This window comes from Protopterus annectens, chromosome 7.part0 (genome assembly GCF_019279795.1).
Source record: "Protopterus annectens isolate FY-2018-M chromosome 7.part0, PAN1.0, whole genome shotgun sequence".
Lineage (NCBI taxonomy): Eukaryota > Metazoa > Chordata > Ceratodontiformes > Protopteridae > Protopterus > Protopterus annectens.
The window spans coordinates 271,882,132-271,906,782 of record NC_056739.1 but is presented as its reverse complement, the minus strand read 5'-3'; the positions used below and the strand labels follow the sequence as shown (position 1 = coordinate 271,906,782).

General features: G+C 39.6%; 1 protein-coding gene across 1 annotated transcript in view; it reads right to left on the bottom strand.

Annotated features, from left to right (window-relative positions):
- PIK3C2B (phosphatidylinositol-4-phosphate 3-kinase catalytic subunit type 2 beta) overlaps positions 1–24,651 on the bottom strand; it is a 1,063,900-nt gene that overhangs the window by 210,232 nt on the left and 829,017 nt on the right. Inside the window, exons 18-20 of the mRNA XM_044076750.1 lie at positions 24,003–24,097; positions 3,614–3,794; positions 3,400–3,507 (exon numbers count right to left, since the gene is read on the bottom strand). Coding sequence (XP_043932685.1) covers positions 3,400–3,507; positions 3,614–3,794; positions 24,003–24,097 — 384 coding nt within the window. The remainder of the gene's footprint in view (positions 1–3,399; positions 3,508–3,613; positions 3,795–24,002; positions 24,098–24,651) is intronic.

The following is a 24,651-nucleotide window of genomic DNA, read 5'->3' as shown; positions in this document are numbered from 1 at the left end:
GTGGTGCAAAACATTATCCTTAAGATGTCTGTATAAAGCATTGTTCAAATTGTTGTTAGAATTGTTGTACATATGCAGATAAATCCATGTTTTTAAGGATTTTTCTGTCTTCCCTACATAAAAACAAAGGCAAACCTGGCACTGAGCTGGGTAGACAACACAACAGCTATACCAGTAATATTTTTCCTTTGGGCAAACTTTTCCATAGTCTGCTATAGTAAAAGTTGAACCCTCAAAAATATATTTACATTGGTTGCATCTACCACAATTAATCATCCTCCCTGTTTCATGTCCCGCATTTATTCTTTCAATTAAGGTTTTAAGGGAAATATTCTTTATAAATACAAACCAAGGGGAAGAGCCTAAAATATTAAATCATTCACCTCCTTTTTTAAAATGTTCCAATTCCTTTTAATTACACCACTGATTTCCCTAGTGTCCAAACTGTAAGTAAGGACTATGGTTCTACCAAAATCCTCCCTGTTGTTGGAGGCAATATCTAGACTTGGTGCACTAGCCCTCTCCCAAAAATGGGACCAAACACTAGTAGTTCTCTTTTTGTGATTACTTCCCCAACTACCTGGATATCCACAACTCAAAAACATAAGTTTAAATTTTGACGTCTCCTTCAGGAACACTTCATGTTGTGAAACAATACATGCAAGTCTCACCATTTGCCATTTACTACGGCTCTTTTTTGATAGATAGGGTGCCAAATTTGAAATGCAGTAATGAGTTAGAATAAGGGGGATTCCTAAAAATGGCGGACTCAAATCTCTGCTGGGGTCAATTTTTGGAAACAGTGGCATCCAGGTAGTTAATAGATTCAAGGGAAGTGTTGACTGTAAACTTTAAAAAGGATGTTGTATTATTCAGATAGGGAAACAATTCCAAAAGGCCATCCATGCTACCCTTCCAAAAATAATAATGTCATCCAGGTAGTATCCGTACAATAAACACTGTTCAAAGAAACTCAAAAGTTTTCTATATTCCCACTCGGCCATAACCAGGTTGGCAAAAGTTGGGGCACATGTGGGCCGTGCCCCCCATAGCCACTCCTGTACTTTGTTTAAACAGCTGACCTTCAAAATGAATAAAGTTGTTCTTGACTACATCCTCCATCAATTCTGCATAAAACCTAACCCTGGAATGGTCAAATCCACTGTTTATAACCAAATAATCATAGAACCGTTCAAGGCCAGTGCCATGGGGAATAACAGAGAACAAATTAACCACATTGATCTTGGCAAAAATGATGTCCTTATGTCATTGGTGACAGTGCTAAGAAGGTCCTAGGAGTCTTTATATAAATAAGGGACCCCCCCTCAACAACCAGTTAGGAATGCACTACTTTATTGTAGGTGGGAAACAGCTGCACTAATAACCTTATTTAGTGCTTTGGAAGTTATTGCTGGTATTTAACAAAGAAGTTTAGTTCTTAGCCTGAGTTCTTGTGTAATACAATATTCATTAATAAGTCAGTGTGACTCATAAGAAAATGAATGTGTTGAATTTGTAATGAGAATGGAATATAATGTTATTGCTGACTAAAGAAGGAGTCTTCGTTATATTTAGGTCAATGAGTAGAATCCACAATAAAGAAATCACTAATAAACCAAAAAGCCACTAATAGAAAAGGTGGCAAAACAATTGTTTTTGGAGGGAGCAATTCTTTCATTATCTCCATGTAGGAAGATTCACTGCTCATACACCCTTTCTTAAATATAATGACTACAGAGGTGTATATCCATGGGGTAAGGACACACCATTTAGAAATAAAATATCCATCACCATACCATGTTTACAGCAGTCTGTGGCATTATTGGCCTCTCCAAACAGGGCACATGCTCTCTGTCACACAGAGTATGCAGAAGGACTCAGTCACATTTCAGCCAGTATAATAGGTGTCACATTATACTTACTGGCCAGTGGTGTTGATGTTATGACTATGCAAAAATTGTCTAACCCCCCAGTGTTTGACCTTTGTCTCACTGAGGGCTGTAAGGAATGAATGGGTCAACTGGGGATAGGGGGATAGGGGGTTTGATGGGGGATATGGCCAAACAGTTATTTAAAAATAAAAAAATGGCACAGTCCCATAAACTGCAAAAGAAAGGTCCAAGATGGAGCAATATTAATACTGTTTCTCAACAGAATCACAATTTCCTAGAACTCTGAACATTCTTTCTCAGAAGTAATCCAGAACTTTAGCTATCTGTTTGAAATGAAGTAGTGAAAGAAGGTACTAGAAATGTCATTTCTCTGAAAAAGTGCATGCATCTCCTCTTCAGCATAAAGCCAAACAGTGTTGTCTACTTTATTTCAGGCTGATAAGGATTCTTCTATGTGAAATTTCTTCTTACAATAATATACAAAAATCAATGTACAGTACACAGCAGTTCCGCAGAATCTTATGTTACCAATTTATTTTGTCCCCATCCATCAGCATTCATCAAGCCTTATTTTGTCCATTCATTCATGCAACCCCCAGTACCAGGAGATGCTAGGAAGGACAGGCAAGAGCTGGAAACCTTACATATTGTCCACTGGAAGGTTTGATATATTTTTTAATGATCTTAACAACCTTTTTGCCATTGGCTGGCAGGGACAGTGTAATACCTGGCTGAAGTGACTACTTTGACTCCATGCTTCTGCATACTTATAGAGTTTGGCTGCAGTACACACACTTCCTGGCTGGGTTTGATGTATGTATGTAATTTTATGATTAATAAATTTAAAACTTAATTTCTCACACTTTTTCATGAGAAATGTCTTTTCTTACCCGTAGGTGGTTTGTCGACATACAACATTTTGGATCAGTATTGTTTTTATAACAGAACAACTGCTATCTGTAGAAAGATGTTGTAGAACACAGAGAGATGCAAGTATATTTCTCAAATGCCCTTAATTTTGGGGGCTATTCTGAAATTTGGCTCAAAATTTTGTTCTGTCCTTCCAAAATTTGGACACTTTCTGAGAAGCTCTAAGTTGTTATTACCAGTTTTTAAAATGAATCCCTAGTCTCACGACCTTCACCCTAATTTTATTTTGTTGATAATTCTGGAAGGAAAGGTTGAGAGCTAGGAGTGCAGGTCAAATTGCTAAAAGACATTCTGAGCATCATCAGAAAAGAAGCGAAGGACGGTAAAATAAAACGTCAGTGAGGACAGGGATAAAACATTTCAGATGTTCTTCTTCATTCTATAATTCTGAGTTACTAGTTCTAGTTCCAGTGAAATGCTTAGCATAATGCTAAAATCCAGAAACAAATTTGGGTTTGCATTCATGTATAATATTAGCATTCCATTTTAGGCACGTCAAGTGAGTAAGTGTACAGTAATTAAGCACACATATGTGTAACATTTGCACCGCACCAGAATAGAAGTTTTCGATACTTACCCTCTCGTTGATCCCTTTCACAAGAAGGCTAGGACTCAGAGGCAAGCGACAGAGCTTGTTAACACCAAAAAAATTCTTGACCTCTTCCAGGCCCTCACGCAAAATTGCCTGTAACACAGAAAAAAAAGTGGCTCCAGTTAATGGCCTAAAAGTCATGTTTAGTGTCCCTATCCTTTTATTGTCCATGACATTCAATGGACGCTGTTATCCTTACTTGTCGAGTGGAAGGAGGTGCATCCCGTACTTTCTGTGCCAGTTTGGTTAAAATGTTAACCAGCCAGGACTGTCGATCAAATTCCTCCCTCAGTCCCTGCCCACAGCAGCATAGCAGGGCAGCCAGAAGGTATTGATAACGAACACTGAATTGTGAGTCCTTTAGCGCATCTTTCAGTAACCTGGATCAAAGATATCACTTTAAGTAATAATGTTAAAAGATAGGCAAGTGTAAATGGACATTCAGGCATACTAATTTATTTAGGCCATTTTTCCACGTTACAGTAATTTGTTTCTTGCAACCTGAAAAACACATCACTGTTACAGTCAGAGGATGTTTCCTCACTGGATATATTACAACTGTCTGCCAGTACTGGGTAGCAAGTTAGTTATTTCAGAAGTACTGCTCATGTTGGTAAGTACCTGTTAAAAATATAGCACACATTCTGCTTTAAATACATAACTAAAAATAAATTCTTCTAAAGGTTCCGGCTTGTTCTAAATAAATACTTAAAATAATCTTAACTTTAAAATAGCCTGACCAGTCTGTTTGCAATTGACACTGCAGGAGTGTTACAAAAGATTTGTTTAGAATATTGGAATATACTCTTTGCCCTTTACTTTTAGCCTCCAGTCTTTGTCTTGCACCCTTTCTTTTCATTCCTAGATGCCGTATTTTCTTACTGGATATACCTTGTTCTTCTCAAATGCTTTTTTCATTCCTTCACACTTTTTATAATTTGTTTTGTTATGATTACTGCTTATTCTGTGACACTCTATGTTAGGATTACTGCTTATTCTGTAACACCTTGTGTTAGGATTACTGCTTATTCTGTGACACTTTGTGTTACAATTACTGTTTAGGATTACTGCTTACTCTGTAACACTTTGCGTTAGGATTACTGCTTGTTCTGTGACACTTTGTTTTAGGATTACTGTTTAGGATTACTGCTTACTCTAACACTTCGTGTTAGGATTACTGCTTATTCTGTAACACTTTGTGTTAGGATTACTGCTTATTCTGTGACATTGTGTTAGGGTTACTCTTTAGGATTACTGCTTATTCTGTAACACTTTGTGTTAGGATTACTGCTTATTTTGTAACACTTTGTGTTAGGATAACTGCTTGTTCTGTAGCACTTTATGTTAGAATTACTGTTTATTCTGTGGCACTTTGTGTTATGATTACTGTTTAGGATTACTGCTTACTCTAATACTTTGTGTTAGGATTACTGCTTATTCTGCAACACTTTGTGTTAGGATTACTGCTTATTCTGTCACACTGTGTTAGGATTTCTGTTAAGGATTATTGCTTATTCTGTGACACTTGGTGTTAGTATTACTGCTTATTCTGTAACACTGTGTTAGGATCAGTGCTTATTCTGTGACGCTTAGTGTTAAGATTACTGCTTATTCTGTAACACTGTGTTAGGATTACTGTTTAAGATTACTGCTTATTCTATAACACTTTGTGTTAGGATTACTTCTTATTCTGTGACACTGTGTTAGGATTACTGTTTAGGATTACTGCTTATTCTGTAACACTTTGTGTTAAGATTACTGCTTACTGGTAGGATTATTGCTTATTCTGTAACACTTTCTGTTAGGATTACTGCTTATTCTATAACACTTTGTGTTAGGATTGCTGCTTATTCTGTGACACTTTGTGTTAAATTACTGTTTAGGATTACTGCTTATTCTGTAGCACTGTGTTAGGATTACTGCTTATTCTGCAACATTTTGTGTTAGGATTACTGCTTACTCTGTAACACTCTGTGTTAGGATTACTGCATAATCTGTGACACTTTGTGTTAGGATTACTGTTTAAGATTACTGATTATTCTGTAATGCTTTGTGTTAGGATAACTGCTTATTCTGCAACACTGTCTGTGGTGGTAACAAAGACATCCTACTTCCCCTCCCTCTCTAACGCACATCTAGCCTTTTATGGTAGCAAAACACATAACTTAATTCTATCTCTCTCTCTCACACACTATAAATGCAGCAGAATTATTCCATTTAAATTTCCTACCATAGAAGTATTTTATTCAATTTATTTCTCTTCTCGTTGTAACATGTAATTATCATTGATGGTGGTAAATGCATTCCATTTCTGAGGGCTTTCTTTTTGGAGTCAGCTAAGACTTCAGTACTAACTCCAATCGTTCAACAACTCCCCTTTCCTAAATCTCTACTTAGCTTTTCTACATTATATTTTTTTTATTTTTTTTTTAATTTGGTTTTAAATAGATAAACAAATCAATTATAAAAACCCATAACTATTTACATAGGTCCATAGCTGATCAATACATCAAAGTTATCCATAACAACAACAATTAATATTTTTCAAGCAAGTCTAAGTTTAAGCCAAGATTTATATGAATGCCTAATATTAGAAGTTCTCATTTTATTGTATGTAATTTACTACTGCAAACTTTACTTTTCTGATTTTTAGTAAATACTTTTCTGACTACAGCAAGAACAGACTAAAGAAGAGGCACTTCAGTTTTTGGAATTATCTCAGGAATCGGAAGCTCACATACTCTAACCATTGTATTAAAGACTTAATATTTCCTATGTTTCCAATTGCATATACAAATGACTGCTTAGAAACTCATAACTTCTATTTTACATTCTAATGCCATTATAGTTCTATCATAGATTTGCATTCCTCTGTAGCACACCTTTCCTCTTTCGTAAACGGGCTCTTTGCCTCTGGTAGCAACAAAGGCATAACTTCTACATTTTACAATATTCCTATCTTGTCCGCTTACCTTTTGTGTAGCAAAGAGTATGATCAATTATACTTAAAATTTCTATTCCTCTCTAAATTGTTACTAATGTTAATTACAATAATCATTTCTATGTCACTTACACCCACAATACAAACACTAACACGGACACAGTTTCAACTTACTTAGCTCACTGTCCCCTAGGTAGACCAGTTTTTCCAGTTAAAAGTCTAAATATAACATGAAGCAAATTCCTGTACCAAAGCACACACTATCTTAAACAAATCTCAGCCAAATCCCATGCCTACTAATAACAACTTTGCTCTTCCTCAGTGCCTTATGTAAAGACTCATACAGCACTGCAACCTCAGCCTATGATTTCCTTAAACTAATTTGCTCCAGTGACATTGAAATAAACCCTGTCACCATTCACTGTTTTCACCAACCAACCAGCAGCTCCATCAGTAGAAACAAAAGACTACCTCCATTTTCCAACTGCATACAAGACATATAAACAATAAAATAAACGTATTTAAAACATTCCTTCTCACCTGCAGTCCAGGTATTCTTGGTACAACTCAGACATGGCTGAAGGTTTACACAACGAAACACATGCTCCCTTTAGAGAACTGACCGACTTACCAATACCTCTAATTGTGGATCTTTAATTTTAGTACCTAAGTATTTCAATGTCACACTAGGAAGTACTCATGCCATTAATACCATCACTCAAACTGGCTTGTTACAAAACTGGTTCTAGGTGAAAAGACAAAAATTTACCTCACATGCATACCTCGGCCCCTGCCTATTACTTACAAATACATTCTCAGCACTACTGGATTTGTCCGCAATTCTAGATTTCAAACTTAATTATACTGCTAACAGAGATCTAAATCTTAATTGCAACAGCCCTCATCACCAAAAACTTGCTTTTATCACCTTCTACTATGGTGTTTCCTAGTTAATATAGTATGTCACATAACAAAACACCAAAACGGGTAACGTCCTAATAGATACAATTCTTACAAACATCCTAACTGCAATAGCTCACTCCGTTCTCCCAAATACAATAAATGATACTGCTCCATTTCTTCCTTTGTATGGTCCTAGAAAATCTATCAAATAATACAAATAATCTCCTTCAGTCACTTTGCCAAATAAATAAGCTTACTAAACCAACTTAGCTTAACGGACCATTCTCACATTTATGAAATGAATGCCCTCAACTTTTTTACTGCAAACCTACTAACTGCACAATTACATTTATCTACACCAGAAATAATATTACAGGACCAACATATGCTCCTAGCTAAACCCAGTAATCAAACAAAAGTAAAATATAGGGATTATTTAAATCACCTCTTGAAAGTCCCAAACAATACTTACTACTTCAACCTCTTCAAGGAAGCATATATCCTCCACAAAGTTTGATGCCAAAGGAGGGAAGTTATTTTACCTCAGGGGAAAAATGGAAACTTACTGGCATAACAACACAATTCCAGAATGTAAAGCCTCTAACAGTTGTTAATAGTATCCACCATAAACAATTTCATAAGTCTCAAGCAGGCATTAACCTATCCAACAACACCACCTCTTTAAATCTTTACTCTTACCTCCACTTGATATTCCAGATTAGTGTAACTAATCTCTATAGTGCAGACAATGTGGTCCCCATACCTTCAATTAATACTTTTCAATTCATTAATTAACAGGAAAATGTGTTAGACAACCAATCTGTATATGTTCTATACATGACTCATTAAGATACAATTTTCTGACCCCAGTATCCACCTAAAACACAAAACTGTTGTCATTACCTCACTCCCAAAGTTATCAAATCCGAGTACCCCTGACCATTTCTGGGCTACAAGATCGGAGAGCTCCTCCATGTCTCTTTTCATGTAGCCCAGGAAGGTATGTCTCAGGTCATTCACACCAACATGGACAATGACAGAGTCATATTTGTACTTGTTGTGGAGTGACCTGAGTGCGTGCAGTTATTAACCTATCCAACAACATCACCTCTTTAAATCTTTACTTTTACCTCCACTTGATATTCCAGATTAGTGTCACTACTAAGCAAGATTCTTACAAAAAAAAAAAAATCACACACTCAACTGTTGCCACATATCCATTCCAAAAGGATTTTACCTGTCTTTCATCTTGCCTGCAGTATGTTAGCAGCCTTAGTCACAACAATGTACTACATACACAGTAAAGTAAAAGATGGCCAATTAACAAGTACCATCTGCCAGATACTTTGGATCAGGTTGATTATATACTTGTAATTATTATGCTAGATCAAATTCATATCATTAACTCTCCTGCTGTCTGGTTCAAAGACTTCTAGCCAAATGAACAAATAAAGGAACAATGTTCTAATACATGCTCAGTCAGAAGCTCCTCTACCCTGGTGCACCCCAAAGGTCTATCGTTGACCCTATCCTCTTTTTCTTATTCATAAATTCACTTCTGGATAATCATCATCATAAAAAATTCCTTTGTTAACATTACTTTCTCCTTTTAAAGGCAAATAAAAAGCCACCAAAAGCAATAACCTATATGGCCATGCCACTGTTTCCACACTAACAGCTTAGTAAACCCCAGAAATGGCCATGACATTTGGTCCACTGTAGCATTCAAGCAGTGCTATACCCATACAGATAAAAATTGCTTGCAATGTTCCCATTTTGCCGGTTCAGTCTTACAAACATCTAGGCATTCATCCAGATCAAATGTCATATTTCTTCTATCACATCAAAACAACAGTTTCTAAGGTTCTTAAACTTAAAAATATTTCACACCTCAGCAAAGATGGTATCTCACTATTCTTACCTTTCACCTCAACCAGCACACTGCATGACACAATATGCCTAACACATTTATTTGAACTACCTCAACCAGCGCACTGCATGATACAATATGCCTAACACATTTATTCGAACTACACTTTATAACATCCTTTACAGTTAATTCATTAGCTAGCAAACTATCACAATCTAATACTCAATCATTATCAACCCCATTTTTTAATCCAATATCCATGCTTAAACATACCTCAGAATATATCATACCTTCTACAAATTAGACCCAGTCATCTGTCACTTCCTACCATTAGACATTCTGTGCAAACCAACCTAAGCATCCTTTCAAAAATCTTTATCTGAACATCTGAAATCTTCCTCTCACTGTGCTTGCTATTACTAGAACCCTGTCTGACAGGCACTGATCTTCCCTATTACTGTCGGCCACCCCTTGTTCCCATCTTACTGTAACTAATGCATCAGTTATCTTTCTAGACAAAGCCTGTCTTGCCAGTCTATTAAGCTCAACAATACTTGCTCCTGTGATAAGTCATTGTGCAAAATGATGTGATATACTTAGCTAGATTGTTCTACTTGTGCAAAACATTACTGTTTCCATTATAACCAAAATCGGACACTTCTGTTTATAAACAGATGCTGTAAACATTAAACTGTATCTAAGTTAACTTTATACTTCTGTCATACCTCTCAATTGTCCACATTTTTACAAAAATGTTCAGCTTTTTGCTTATTTTAGGTCAGTTCTTCATTTAAGTTGTGGTTTCCTAGCAAATCATTGAGGATTTAAGTCACTAAATAATGACATGCTTTTGACCATAAGACTTCATTTCCTTAAGAAAATGTATGCTAATACAACACTTTATACTAGCCACTTTTTAACTCTATAAGAGCAATATTTAAAACCTGTACCTGATTTGGGACCTTTGTCCCTCCATTATTTATGGCTTTGTCCAGATTTCTTGTGCTTAGCGTTTGAGTGGTATGATTCAAGTCACTGCATGACCCAGTTTGTCTTTGAAAAGGGTCAGAATGAACACCCCTCTTACCTGCTTACTAAATTAGACAGATAGGTAGGTAGGTAGATAGACAGATACATACATACATAACATATATGCAAATCAATACTTTCTTAGTACAAGTTAGCTATATAGTTTGTCATAAATGCGAGCAACAAAATTCAAGTCTAAAAGTAATATGAAAATTATAATTTGTTTTGACACAAAACAGTTGCTAGTACTATAATGAGTATGTCAAGAACTTTCTAGCATTTGAGAAATTAAATGATGGCACCCTATTAAATACCACACTCTGCACTGTGCTGCTCATACAGGAAAAATGATAGAGTTTGACATCACTTGGGCATTAGTAGTAGATATACCCATGATCCATCCATTCACAACCCCCTTTTTCCCATTTTTTGATGGGGTTAGGGTGACACATCAACTGTGACAATCATCTAGAGCCAAGGTTTATCCAACAGGTGAAAAGTGGGTCAATGTTGAGTCAGCAGACTAGTCAGCTAGGCTGTATACAGAACAAGCATATCTAGTTCACCTGTTTTGATGGGCTGATACTTTGAACAGTGCCCCACACCGTTAGCTCTTCAAATGAAGAGCAGAAAATAGGCACTTCACTGTAAAAATCTGTAAGTGACCAGTTTATTACAGTTAGATCTACATACCCCCAGATGAAAAAAAAGGATGTCCTATCTACTGGCACACCAACCAGGTGGCTAGATGCATAACACACCCCTACTCCCTCCTGCTCCAGCCATTCAGATCCAATTCCTGTGCCCTGCCCCAATCTCTTTCAACACATTTTATTAAAAAAAGAAACATTTCATCTTTTAAACCGTAGCAAACTGTTTGCTACAATGTATACCTGCCTGCACAGAGCATTTCAATTCTCATGTTTTAATTAAAAGAAAAACTTTTTAAAATGTAGCAAAAATGTAGCTAAAATGTAGCAAATAGTTGCTGCAGTTTAAACCCTGCTTACAACTTTTAGTTAAGAAAAAACAAATTTTACTTTTAAACTGTAGCAAACTGTTGGCTACAAATGTAGCAAGCAGTTACTACAGTTTAGACTATGCACAGAGAGCTATAGATTTCAGTTTTTTTTCTGCAAATGCAATACCAACTTTTAAAAGCCAGTACTGCATTAAAGAGTGATTGTGATTGGCTGATCGCACCCCCCCCAACACTTTGCATCTGGGGCATTTGCCCTCTTACCCCACCCTAGCTACATTATTGGTTTACAGCATGCATAGAAGCTTGCCTCAGAAATGAATCCAAATTGTCATTTTTCTTTCTTTTTTTTTCTTTTTTCTTATCACTGAATTAGAATCGTTTCATTTTCACTGAACATATTTTGTTTTCCTCTCATCCTTGTAATCCCTTTTGGGACAGAAAGGGTCAAATGGACAAGTTAACTTATGCATTTAAAATTAAAAAATAAAAATATCTTCAGTTCTGTGATAAAAAATCATGAAATATTTTAGGCTTAGGGAAAAAGAAAAAATATTCAAACAAGCTGGCAATTGGGGGGGGCATTAAAAAAATCTATAACTTAAATAGTAAGTAGATAATTTTTATTTAAATTCTAGAACACCTTACTGCACCTAATAACTAAATTACTTTTAAAAACTGCATACTATGCCATTTGTGGCATATATCTAGCTACACTCCTGTTTTCTGATCCTTAAGAGAGGAATACTTGGAGATGTTCTTCTCTTCCATCCTTCTAAATATGACTTTCCACTAAGTGTTTCACAAGGATGTACACCTCAAATCTGATACAAGTCCATGAGTCCTGTAAAATGCTAAGGTGCCTACAGTTTACATTAATACTCATGCTTTATGATTCTCCCTGCTAATGTATCCAGCTTATATGACTTTATCTAGGCAGGTAATACAAAAACAGTTTAATTTGGCTTTGAAAACAATCAACATGTTTGATGCCCTGAAAGACAGATGAAACTTTCAACTTATCCCTTTATGATTATAGAGAAATATCATTCTAAATAGGAAAGAAAACAAAAAAGTTATTACCTGTGGCTCTATACCCATCCTATAAATACAGATCCAGAAAATGTATGCCCTGGACAAACAAATGTTTGGGTCTTCCACTTATGATATAAAGATTGCCTTTACCCAAGTCATTTTCCAATTCTGTGAGCGTACTGTATGGTGTTCCAAGAGGGGCATTCGGCTCCATTTTCTACTTCAGAAATGAGGCACAACATTCTTCTGGTTGTTCATATTGAAAATCTTAACAGCAATGAAAGGCTGATGCAGCTGATTATGAAACTGCTTCCATGGCTGTAATGGACATAACATACAAATATGGACTCTCCACAGCTTTGGATCTGTACACGTCTCATAGGTTCATACGTATATACTTGGCTAAAAACCACCAGGGCCTTTACAACCTTAACTGTTCATCCCAATCAAATTGTGTCCTTAAGTATCACATGCATTTATTAGGATACGTATGTTAGTTAGGAAGTTGCTAGAGGTGATGTGGGGTAGGACATGTTAGTTTGTGCACTGCTGTCTGCCTCTGTTCATCAGAGACATGTGGGCCAGGCCTTGGGTAAATTTCTGACTTCCCACCCATTGGTCAAGTTTATGGTTCAACAGGGTTAGCAATGGACTCTACTTCACATGGATGGGGAGCCTGTTCCAGAGCATGGGGATCTTCTGAGACACATATCTGTCTTGCCAACCTGTTTTATGTCACTAGCAAAATTTAAATCCTTGGCTCTAGTGGTTCTGATACTGTTCATTTTGTGGATGTGCAAAGCTCCATCAGAACTGAACCCGAGAATGCCTTGTATGCCAGGCATAGATCACCTCTCGGTAACCTGTACGAGACAGAATACAGAGATAGGGCTTTAAAGTGATCCATTCAGGACAATGTGTTTATACCCTGAATTCTCCTGGTCAGGAACCTTTGTGGACATTCCAGCTGTTGCATATGTCTAATCAGATACATGCTGAAGGGAGCATTATACTCAGTGATGTTTATAATAAGGGATGAATAAAACAGCACTATGTGCCAGAAAAAAAAAAAACAGAATGGGATGCCCTATTGGCACCTCATATAGAAAAGGAGGTACCTTTTCAATTTGAATAACTTTCCCTAGTAACCCAAAGGGATGACAGTATTACCTAAAAATATAATCAATTGTCCTCTGCACTGGGAAAAGGGCTTGTTCCTTCAAATTAAGAAAAATCTGTTGTTTGATAAGTGACATAGCTGGCCTTAGGCATAGGCCAACTAGGCAGCTGCCTAGGGTGCCGCTCAAGCAGGGGCGCTTTTCTGGTACTTATTTGGTGTAGGTAGACCAGGATGGGGGCACCAGGAAGTGTGTGGGGGGGGCGCCATGGAGCCCTTTTGCCTAGGGCACTGGTTGACCTAAGTCCGCTCCTGATAAGTGAGACAGCACCAGGAGCATTACAAGGAGAGCGAGAGACACGCACTCAATCTATATCTTCTAGGTGTATCCCTCAGAGATAAAGCAGACTGCCAGATTCTTTTAATGCCCCTGGATAGCATCTCAGTTTCTCTTCTGTCTCACCAGCTCCTGGTCCTCAGCTAAAACTATCATGAGAGTTACCTCATACCAATCAAAAAGTACAGTTGTGTACACTTACCATAAATGTAGATGTTTGACGGTATTCACTGTTGCAGTCATCACATTTGGGTTATCTGCCTGCAGGTAGCCTTCAGCCGGCCTGAATACCAGAGTCTTCGGATTTCTGCATCGGTTGCTGTCGCTTCTTCCATGACGTCAGGTTGTCAGGGGTATAAAACATGCAGCCGATGCTATTACATCAGTTTTTCTTGCCCCAGATATCAGGTGCCCCCACAACAGGAAGCAATTATATGGTATAGAACACTCCCAGCAAAAAGCAAATACATATGATATAATATATGCCAAACAAGAAGGAAAGGAAGAGCCATGAAAAGTCAGGGGGCTGGAAGGAGGGTAACCAGGACTGCAACAGTGAATACACTCAAACATCTACATTTATGGTAAGTGTACACAACTGTACTATGTTCTTCGTGTTTCACTTTTGCAGTCATCACATTTGGGTTGATTCCCAAAGCTAAGGAAGGGTGGAGGCAGTTAAAGAGCATTGGGGCTAGCAATCAGGCCCTGTAAGACTGCTGTGGCAAATCCAACTCTGGATTTAGAAAAGATAGGCAGGTGGTAATGCTTGGGGAAAGTATGTACAGAGCTCCAGGTAGCAGCTTCCAGGATGTCCCTGGTAGGGACTCCTCTGAAAAATGCCATAGAGGTAGATGCAGCCCTGGTGGAATGTGATCTTATCCCCGGTGGGGTAGGTTTTCCATGGTGCTTGTAGCAGAAATGGATGCAATGGGCTATCCATTTGGAAATGGTTTGCTTTGAAATGGCCTTCTCCTCTGCCCCTGCAGCAAAGCTAACTAGCAGCTGGTCAGATTTTCTGAGAGGCTTAGTGCTGCCAAATAGAATCTAAGCTATCTGTGCACGTCCAGAGAATGCAGTATCCTTTCCCCCTTATTTTGAGGATTAGGGAAAAAAGTAGACAAATGAATGGACTGGTTTAGAGCCACACTAGACACCATCTTGGGCATTAAGGAAGGATTAGTCCTGAGGGAAACCCTGTCCGCATAGAAGATAATGAAGGGTTTCACTGCCATGAGGACCTGCAGTTCAGACATTCTTCTTGCTGAAGTGATGGCTGTAAGTAAGGCTGTTTTCCAAGAAAGGAATTTCAGCTCTGCTGTAACAGCTGGTTCAAAAGGGGGAAGAGTGAGCTTTTCCAATACAAAGTTAAGGTCTCAGGCTGGAGTGGGAGCTCTCCTGGGGGGCCTTAAATTTTTGGCTCCTCTAAGGAATTATTTTAGAAGGGGATGAGAGAAGAGGGGTGGCTCAGTATTATAATGTGCTGAAATGGCAGAGGCATAAATCTTAATTCAAGAGCAAGATAGGCCTTTGTGGAGCACTTCTGTTAAATAATCTAGACTATGAGGTAAGCTGGGCACCGTTGTGCCCATCCCCTGAGCCTGGCTCCAGGAACAGTATCTTTTCTACTTTTCTGAATAGGATTTTCTAGTACTAGGCCTCCTTGCCTCAAGAATGACATCCAGCACCTGCTTACTGAGGGTTGCTAGAATTGAGCTCAGGGAATTAGTCAGGCTGCAAGGTTCAGGGTTTGAAGCTGAGGGTGCAGAATCTGGCCCACCTGCTGGGACAGCAGGGAAGGGGTCTGTGGCAGGTGCCATGGTTGCAGCACTGACAGACTGTGCAAAAAGGGGTACCAGTGCTGGCGTGGCCAGTCTGGGGCAATCAGTATTGTCCTTGGCTTGTCCTGTTTGACCTTTAGTAGAACCTTCGAGAGGAGAGGCAGAGGGGGAAAGGCATACATTGAGAGGCTTTCCCAGATAAAGGACAGGGCATCCACTTTCCAAGCTTGACTGTGGGGAGTTCTGGTGCAGAAATTGTTCAACTGGTAGTTCTGAGGGGAGGCAAATAGGTCTACCTCTGGTGTCCCCCATTTGTTCCTCAACAGCTTGAATATTTTGGATTCCAGTTTCCATTCGTGTGGGTCCATGAGATCTCTGCTTAAGTTGTCTGCCAGTGAATTTAGTTTGCCTGGCAGGAACTGAGCTTGCAGGTTCACTTGGCTGTGTTCCACAGAGCCATGGCTAGTCTGCAGAGTGGGTAGGAGTGGGTTGCCCCCTGCTTGTTTATGTACCACATAACTGTGGTGGTGTCTGTCTTTACCAATAGTTGTTCTGGAAGAATAAGGTATTTGAAGGCTGTCAGAGCATTCTGTACAGCTAACATTTCTTTTTGATTGATATGCAGGTGCATCTGTTTTGGGTTCCATTTGCCCTGACTGCACTGCCCTGCCATGTCAGCCCCCCATGCATAGTCTGATGAGTCTGTTGTTAGGGTTTGGGCGGCAGGGGGGTAGAGTGAAAGGGAGTCCCTTGTTGTGGTAGCAGGCCTCTGCCCACCAAAGGAACTCTGTTTCCAGGTCCTGAGAATGTTGACACCATAGGCTTTTCAGATACCATTGAAGTTTCCTCATATGCAGTCTTGCATATGGAATTAACAGAATGCAAGAGGCCATGAACCACAGGGCTTGCAGGATTTGCAGCTAACTGGGTGTTTGTGACCAGTAGGTTGAAGTAGGTTGTCAAATAAACTTGTTTCTCCGGAGTGAGGAATGCCATCTGTGAAGTTGTGCTCAAGCTTGCTCCCAGGAATACAATCTGTTGGCATGGTACTAGGTGTGATTTCTTCTCGCTGATGGTGTACCACAGTGAGGTTAGAAGTCTCTTTACAAATGCCAGGAGTTGTAATAGCAAGTCCTGACTTTCTACCTGAATCAGGCAATCGTCCAAGTATGGGTAAATCTGAATATTTCTCCGCCTGCAAAATGCAATGGCTGGAGCTAGGCACTTTGTGAATACCCTGGCCACAGTAGATAAGCCATAGGGAAGTGCAGAGAACTGATAGTGCATGGAGCCTGCCCTGAAATGTACGTATTGTCTGCAGGATTCCCTTATTGGGTTGTGCAGGTAAGCTTCTTTTAAGTCTAGGGTTGCCAGCCAGGCATACTTGGCTAGCATAGGAAGAAGCTGTTGAAGAGTTAGCATTTTGAATTTTGGAACCACCAGAAAGGTGTTGAGAATAAGCAGATCCAGGATAGGACGCCAGGAGTTTTCTTTTCTGAGAACCAGGAACAGTCTTGAATAAAAACCTTGCCCCCTTTGTTCTGCTGGGATAGGTTGGATAGCCCTGATACTGAGGAGAGGAGACGTAACTTGTTTTTGGGCCTCCGCCTACTGATTTGGGGGGAGGTCTGGCCATCCACTTGGGGTTGGGAGTGAGTGGAAGTGGAATCTGTATCCTAGGGAAACTATGTTTAAAACCCATTTGTCCTGGGTAATGAGTTCCCAGTTTTTTGCATGCAAGGCAAGCTTTCCTCCTAAGGGAGCAAGTAGTTGAGCAGGGCTTGGAAGAGTTAAGGATAAGTCATTGCCGTTTTTCCATAGGGGGTGGCTTACTACTCTCTGCTTTGTAAGTGGGAGTCCCCCACTGCTTAGATCTGTGCATAGCCTGAGACTGAAGTCTTGGTGGTCTACTGCTCCTAGGTTTGTACTTAGAAGGCCTGGAAGGGACTGGAAAAGACCAGTTCTTTGAATGCCAATGCCTACTGAATCTAGGAGGCTGTACTTGTAAGCAATCTTTAACAGTTTGCATAGATTTAGCTTTTTTCCTCCATTCTTTTGAGGACTTCTTCTGCTTTGTTGCCAAAAAGGTGGTCTTGGTTTAAGGGTGCATCCAGTAATTTAGCTTTAACATGATTTGGCAAGTTTCATTCCTTAAACCAAGCATGCCTTTTAAGTACAGACCCAGTGACAGCAGCCCTGCAAGATGCTTCTAAAGCATCAAAACCACATTGCAAAGTATGTTTACCAACTTGTTCAACAGAATGCATTAACTCGTGCAAATCTTTGTGTTCAGCACAATCAGGAATCAACATCATTTTCTGTTTAAGTAGTCCCATAATATGCTGCTGATACTTTAACATATGAAACTGGCAATTTAAAGCCCTAATGGCCAAAGTAGCAAGAGTGTATACCTTCTTAGCCCATCTGTCTAAAGCTCTAGAGTCCCTATCAGAAAGTGTAGGATTATTGGCAGTAGTAGCCTTAATGCCTTTTGGTCCTTGGGAAATTGTCTCTGGATCTGCAGTAGGATTCTTGAAGAGGAATGTGTGAGAGTCAGGTACTCTGTAGTACCTGTCAGGTTTCCTGGGAGCTGGAGGAAAAGTGTCTGGGGTAAGGCTGGATTCCAAGAAAACATCATTTACAATCTCCAGAACAGGAGGGATAGCTAGAGGCCTGTGCTGAGGCAGGAGTAAAAATTCCCTAAGTCTCTTTTTGGACTCAGAATAGTCCTGGCTTTCCAAGCAGAAATGCTCCCTAAGGGTATGCAAGGTTTCACCAAAAGAAAAATCTTCTGGAGGGGAAGCAGTGGGAATGGAATCCTCTGCATCAGAATCCTCATAAGTAGAGAAGGGTAAATCCTGGTAGTCAGATGGAACAGAGATATCAGATTCCTGATCAGAAGAATCAGAAAGAAAATCAGTTCTAGGTCTCTTAGAAGGGGAAGGCTGGCTTCCCCTAATTAAGATAATAAGGTCTTCAGCCATTCTAATCATTTGTTTTTGAGACATATGGGCCTGAGAATGCGGTTTGGTCATCGGTTTTCTAGGCGTAGTGCGAGCTTTAGGCCTGAGGAATTTGTTATTTCTAGCTTGAAACGAAGTTGTCAGTTTAATATGAAAGTCGTTAGGCCTGAATACACCCTCAGAAGCCGGTGCCTGCACAGCGGTTCTGGACCCATCCAAGGTAGAGACATCCACAGGTTCCATAGTCGAAGAAGCATCTTGCGGCATACTGGACTCCAAATGGGTCTCAGTAGAGGCCTGCAAATCTGTAGTAGCAGGAATCAGGGGCTGCGAAAGTGCCTCACTGAGTACTGCCGGACTGGCGACTAGCTTAACGGAAGCATCGTCGGTAGTTTTGGACCTATGAGGTCTGTCTCTGTCTTTATCCTTACGTTTTTCTGGAAGATCGGTAGTCGGATGGCTTAACAAAGCCATTTCGGAGTACAGAGATTGAGAACGGAAGTATTTAGCTACTAAAATAGCCCGACGACGAATAGTTCGGGTGTTGAACAAGGCACAAAACCCGACAGCGAGGGATGTCGTGGTCTGGGCCTAAACAGGGTCTGAAACTTGAAAATAAAAATTTTAGTTGTCGACCGACCAGCAGTTGCAAACTGCTTCTGATTTGGGCACTGCACGGCAAGAAAGGTTGATGTAATGGTGATGGCTGCATGTTTTACACCCCTGATGACCTGACATCATGGAAGAAGCGACAGCATCCGACGCAGAAATCCAACGACTCTGGTATTCAGGCCGGCTGAGGGCTACCTGCAGGCAGATAACCCAAACGTGATGACTGCAACATTGAAACACGAAGAACATCCAGTATCTCCAGTTGTGTGGCAAGTCACAGAAAAGTCTAAAGCAGCTGAGAATACCAACAAGCATCTTGGTGATTACATGCATTTGTGAAGGCACAGACCCAGCATCTGATGCTTCAAGTGTTGTGGAAAATGTTTTAAAGATAAAACAGCTTTTTAAAGCTAGATGTTACTGAAAGCACAGCACAGTCTGCATCCAAAGACAAAATGGTCATATACAAATTGCCTGCACTTATGCTCTAAACATACTGCTCAATGCACAATAAATCTGAATTAATCCAACACTAATGGGGAGACAAAGGCACAAAATCAGAGATAGGTTATCGCTTTAGTAAATTTAGAGTTGCTAAAATAACAGGTTTTGCTTTAGCGTGCATTTTCTGAAGGATATGAAGTCTGAAACGCAAATGTCTGTCATTATTTAGTGACTTACATCCACAAACTTTATGAGGAACAGTCCAAAGATATGTTTCACAATCACTGTAAATACAGAGGGTTAACATATGTCCCTCTTTCACAAAACAGTCCTGATTTAGGCAGCTGTACCATGTGTATAAGCATTAAAATGATGAATGACCTGAAATTTTAGGATAAAATTGTATTTTCTGTCATTCGTTTAATATTGCTTAAAAGTGTGCTTCGCTATCTCAGGCATTTTTAGTATGATGTAAAGCAACAAGAACAACTAAAACCTCGTAACAGTGTCTGTTTTGATAAAGTGAAAAATAGATACTTTACATTGGGAGAGTGTGTGGTTTGTCCTGTAAATGTTCATGTTTCAGTACAAAATTATATCTCTGGTTATCTGAAGAAATGACAGCCATGGAAATACATGACTTGTTTCTTAAAGTAAAACTGTGAAAAGAAATTTCATAAACAGATTGCCTAAGACTCATCATAGACCAGTTAAAAACTGAAAATTCCTGTAAAAACACCTTTTCCTTGCATAGGAAATCTTAAAGAACTGCATGCTTGACTTCATATTATAAGCAAAGTCATATAATCCCAGTGTTCAGCTGAGGAAAAAGCATAGTTTGCTATATATGTGAGCAAGACAGGTAGGTGAATGCAGCTGAACCCAGTATAAAAGTATACACAGGTTGCAATTTGGCATGCCTCAAAGAAACAGGCAATGAAGAAATAATATATATACCAAACTCAAAATTAACCAAAACAAAACCATCAACATAATTGGATGCTGCTTCCCACCTGGCCAAAACATCCCTCCCCTAGAAAACCTCCTCAGCTGGTCTACCCACCATTTCCCCCAAGAAACTATCATCTTTGGTGATTTCAATATTGACTGGCAATCCTGTTCTGGCAACAATCCAACCCATCATGTACACCTTCCTGGCTTCACTCAACTAGTCCAGTCACCAACCAGGATAAATAAAAACTCCACCAAGCACACTACCCTGGATTGGATACTAGTCAGTAAGAGCCCCCAGTCATATATAATAGGCTGCTTATCAGATAGCCTCAGTGATCACTCCCCAACATTCCTACTCAAAAAATACCTATACCAAGCTAAACCTGTCATCTACCGTCAAATACGTAAAAAACTAAGCTTTAACCCACTCACATTCATCTCATCCCTCAAAGAATGTAACTGGCATCCTCTAAAGTACCTCAGTCTAGATGATGCAGTTGAATTTTTTAATACTACCTTCCTGAACATCCTTAATTACCATGCCCCCATAAGATTCTCCAGAACCAAAGCACAACCCTCCCCATGGCTACAGAAAACCACTAAGTCAGAAATGAAAAACAGGGATAAAGCCTGGGAGCACTGGCGCAAAACCAAAACCCCCTCAGCTAGACAGATATTCCTAGAACTACGCAATAGTGTCAAAAAGCTAATAAAACAGGACAAATCCCAATACTACCAGTCTGCCCTAGTCTCCTCACAACACAGCCCCAAACAATTCTGGTCCTCCATAAACTCCATCCTCCACCCAGGTAAAGTCAGTACCCCTCCTCCTAACATCCCTCACTCCTCAGAAAATATTGCTATCTCATTCAACACACACTTCACCCAAACCATACTATCACTAGCTAAACAACACAACCCCCCTCCCCTCCAACCCACACCTTCAACTAGTAATCTCCCCACTGCCTTCTCTTTTTCTCCTGTACCTACCCCCAACATAAAAAAACTCTTAACTAAACTTAAACCCACCAAATTAGCAGCAGACAGCCTCCCAAGTGAATACCTACAAATCGCAGCTGATGCTCTGGCCTACCCGGTATCCATCTTGATTAACCGATCACTGTCAGAAAGTTGCGTTCCCACACTGTGGAAAGTATCACATATAATTCCCCTCCACAAAGGCGGACCCTCCACAGAACTAACCAATTACCGCCCCATAGCTATTCTCTCCCAACTCTCCAAAATACTAGAGAGATGCATACACTCTCAGGTCTCAGACTACCTCCTTACTAACAACCTCCTTTCCAGTACTCAGCATGGTTTCCGACCAAACCATAGCACCACCACTGCCTTACTCTCCTTTACTAACACTATCCTTCAGCATAAAAACAATGGCTATCTCTTCTCTGCTACTTTCCTAGACCTATCTAAAGCATTTGACATGGTCCCACACAAACAACTTATCTCTGTCCTCAATAACCTATCCTTCTCACAATCGGTCACCAACTGGTTTCAGAGTTACCTGTCTGACTGCCAACAATCCATTGTATGGCAGAATGACATATCTCCCCAACTACCTGTCTCCATAGGGGTTCCCCAAGGATCCATCCTTGGACCCCTACTCTTCTCTGTTTACACCAATAATCTAGCCTCTGCCACCAAACATGGTACACTCATACAATACGCAGATGACTCGACCATCATCTGCTCAGCCCAGTCCCTACCAAAACTGCAAAAAGTCACACAGGAAGCCTTTTCCTCTGTTGAAACATGGTTATCCGATGCCCAATTAATACTCAACCCAAACAAAACTAAACTACTCATCTTCCAACCCACCAAACATACTCAAAACAACTCTCACTTTAACATCACGGCAAAAGACAACACCACTATATACTCAACTGAACACACCAAATTGCTAGGAGTGGAAATAGACAATAAACTAAAATTTGACATTCACATATCCATGACTATAAAAAAAGTCTACAAAAAACTAGGAGCGTTATACAGAAATAAGCAATTTCTCACCAAAGCAGCAAAGATTTCAATAGCAAATTCCCACCTTATCTTCACCCTACTTTATGCCTCTCCAATATATACCAACCTAAGGCAATGTGATCTAAACAAGCTAGAGACCTGCTACAACAAAATCGCCAAATTCGCCACAGGGGCATCCTACCGTAGTCACCACTGTCTCTCACTTGCTGAACTGGGCTGGCTTGAACTCCCTCACCTCCTTCAGTGGTATCAACTCTCACTCGCCCACAAACTAGTAAACCATCCACTAAATGTCCCATCCCTCCAGAATCTACTCCAACCCTATCGCACCACCAGACCACTAAGATCCAGCAGCAAAAATCACTTGCAGATCACTAAAGCCAATAACTCTGCTGGTGAAGTACTATTCTCTTGTGCCATAGCCAAATTATAGAACTCACTCCCACCCACAATTACCTCCATACCATCATGCACCCACTTCAAAACTTTACTAAAAGTGCAACTAAAAACACGCTGGCTATGCCCTTGCAACTCCCACTCTATCATCATTCACCCCATCCAACCACTACCTTTCTTTCCACTCCACTAACTACCTTGATTATAGCAAGCTCAGATGCTCACAAGCCAGTACTTATTATACAGCACAAACTTCTTCTTCTTGTAACATTTGTTAATGTCTGGTATGCACTTCACAGATAAAGATTCTAGCTGTCTACTGATGTACTATGTTCTTCATCTGTAAATATGTTGTAAGTAATTGCTATGTAAATTGTTATTCACTATGTAATCCAATGTATATACTGTCTGTTTATTTTAACTGTGGAGCTTTTCTCCCCGGGCCTCCGCTGAAAATGGGCCTATGTCCAGTCGGACACTCCCGGTCAACAAATTTAAATAAATAAATAAATAAAAACAAAGTAATCATGACTTGGCAATGGACTCTATGTAAGTACACTAGGTTTTACAGTACGTGAATACATTGTAACGTCAAGTAGTGACACAGTTGCATATACAGAATAATAACACAGCACTTTTCTGTTAGCAGTACTTTACATACCTAAAGAAGTGTGCCCCATTTGCTAAACTGAGCATTACAGCAATGCATGCTTTTGAGTAATTGTCTGTTTGAGTTTATAGATTACTACTAGTTTTTCTTTAGATATCTAATGTGCATATTATAAATGCACTCTCAAGTCTATACACAACCATACACACCCTCTCTCTGGATAGTACCAAAGGATGTGTGCAGGAACCATGAAACATTTAGAATGAATGTGCAGTACTAATCCTTGCATATACAATATAAAGCCTGAGAACAGCATGATGATATGCTTTATTCCTCTCAAGGCTTTTCAGCATATCTCCAGTGACCTTTAATCAAACCCTGCAAATGGGAGGGGATCCATGAAACAGCCAGGTTATATAATGATGTAACTGGCTTTGCTTCTATTAAAAAGTACAAAAAAATAAAAAAAAAAAAGAAAGCTAAATAGGCAAACACAGAGTCAAAATTGTAAGGGCTAACCAGGAAACATACTGATATCTACACACATTTGTTCAGTAGCAGGAAAAAGAAAAAGGATGCTGCATATTAACACAAGGAATTATTCAGTGAATCCACATACCAAAATAAGAAATGAGCAATCCTGACATCACACATGGCTCGTCTCAGAAGGAACCTTACCAAGGGGCTGTCCAGGTAACATTCATACTTAAGGGCCTGTAAAAGAAAACAACAACAGAATTATGCCTTAGGGTCAGAAAGGGTCAATAAAGAGTATTCACTAAGACAAACTACTATACCAAAGTGGGAGATGCTATGAATACTATATACCGCTTTCACATCCGGGGATTAGCAGGATCCTCATGCCTGCTGATACAAGTCTCCATAGCTTTCAGGCTCCATGCAGTGGTCTATCAAGGTTTGTTTCATTAGAAGCATTAAACGTGTGGTAGATCAGGATTTATAGCCTTTATAGAAAGTACAACTGTGTACACTTACCATAAATGTAGATGTTCGAGTGAATTCAGTTTTGCAGTCCTAACTTGTGGGATTTCCTGCCATTAAAGCCCTTAGCTGGCCCAACTACCAGAGCAAAACTCTCCCTCCTCCTTAGGCTCCTGGATATCCTAGCTGGCATCAGTACACTTGAGTTTATAGGGAGCCAGCCAAGGCCATTATATCAGTTTTTTCTTGCTCCTAAAAATGTAGGAGCCCCCAGAATGAACAATAAAAGCAAGGGTCTAAGGAAGAAACTAGGCCAAGTAGAGAGA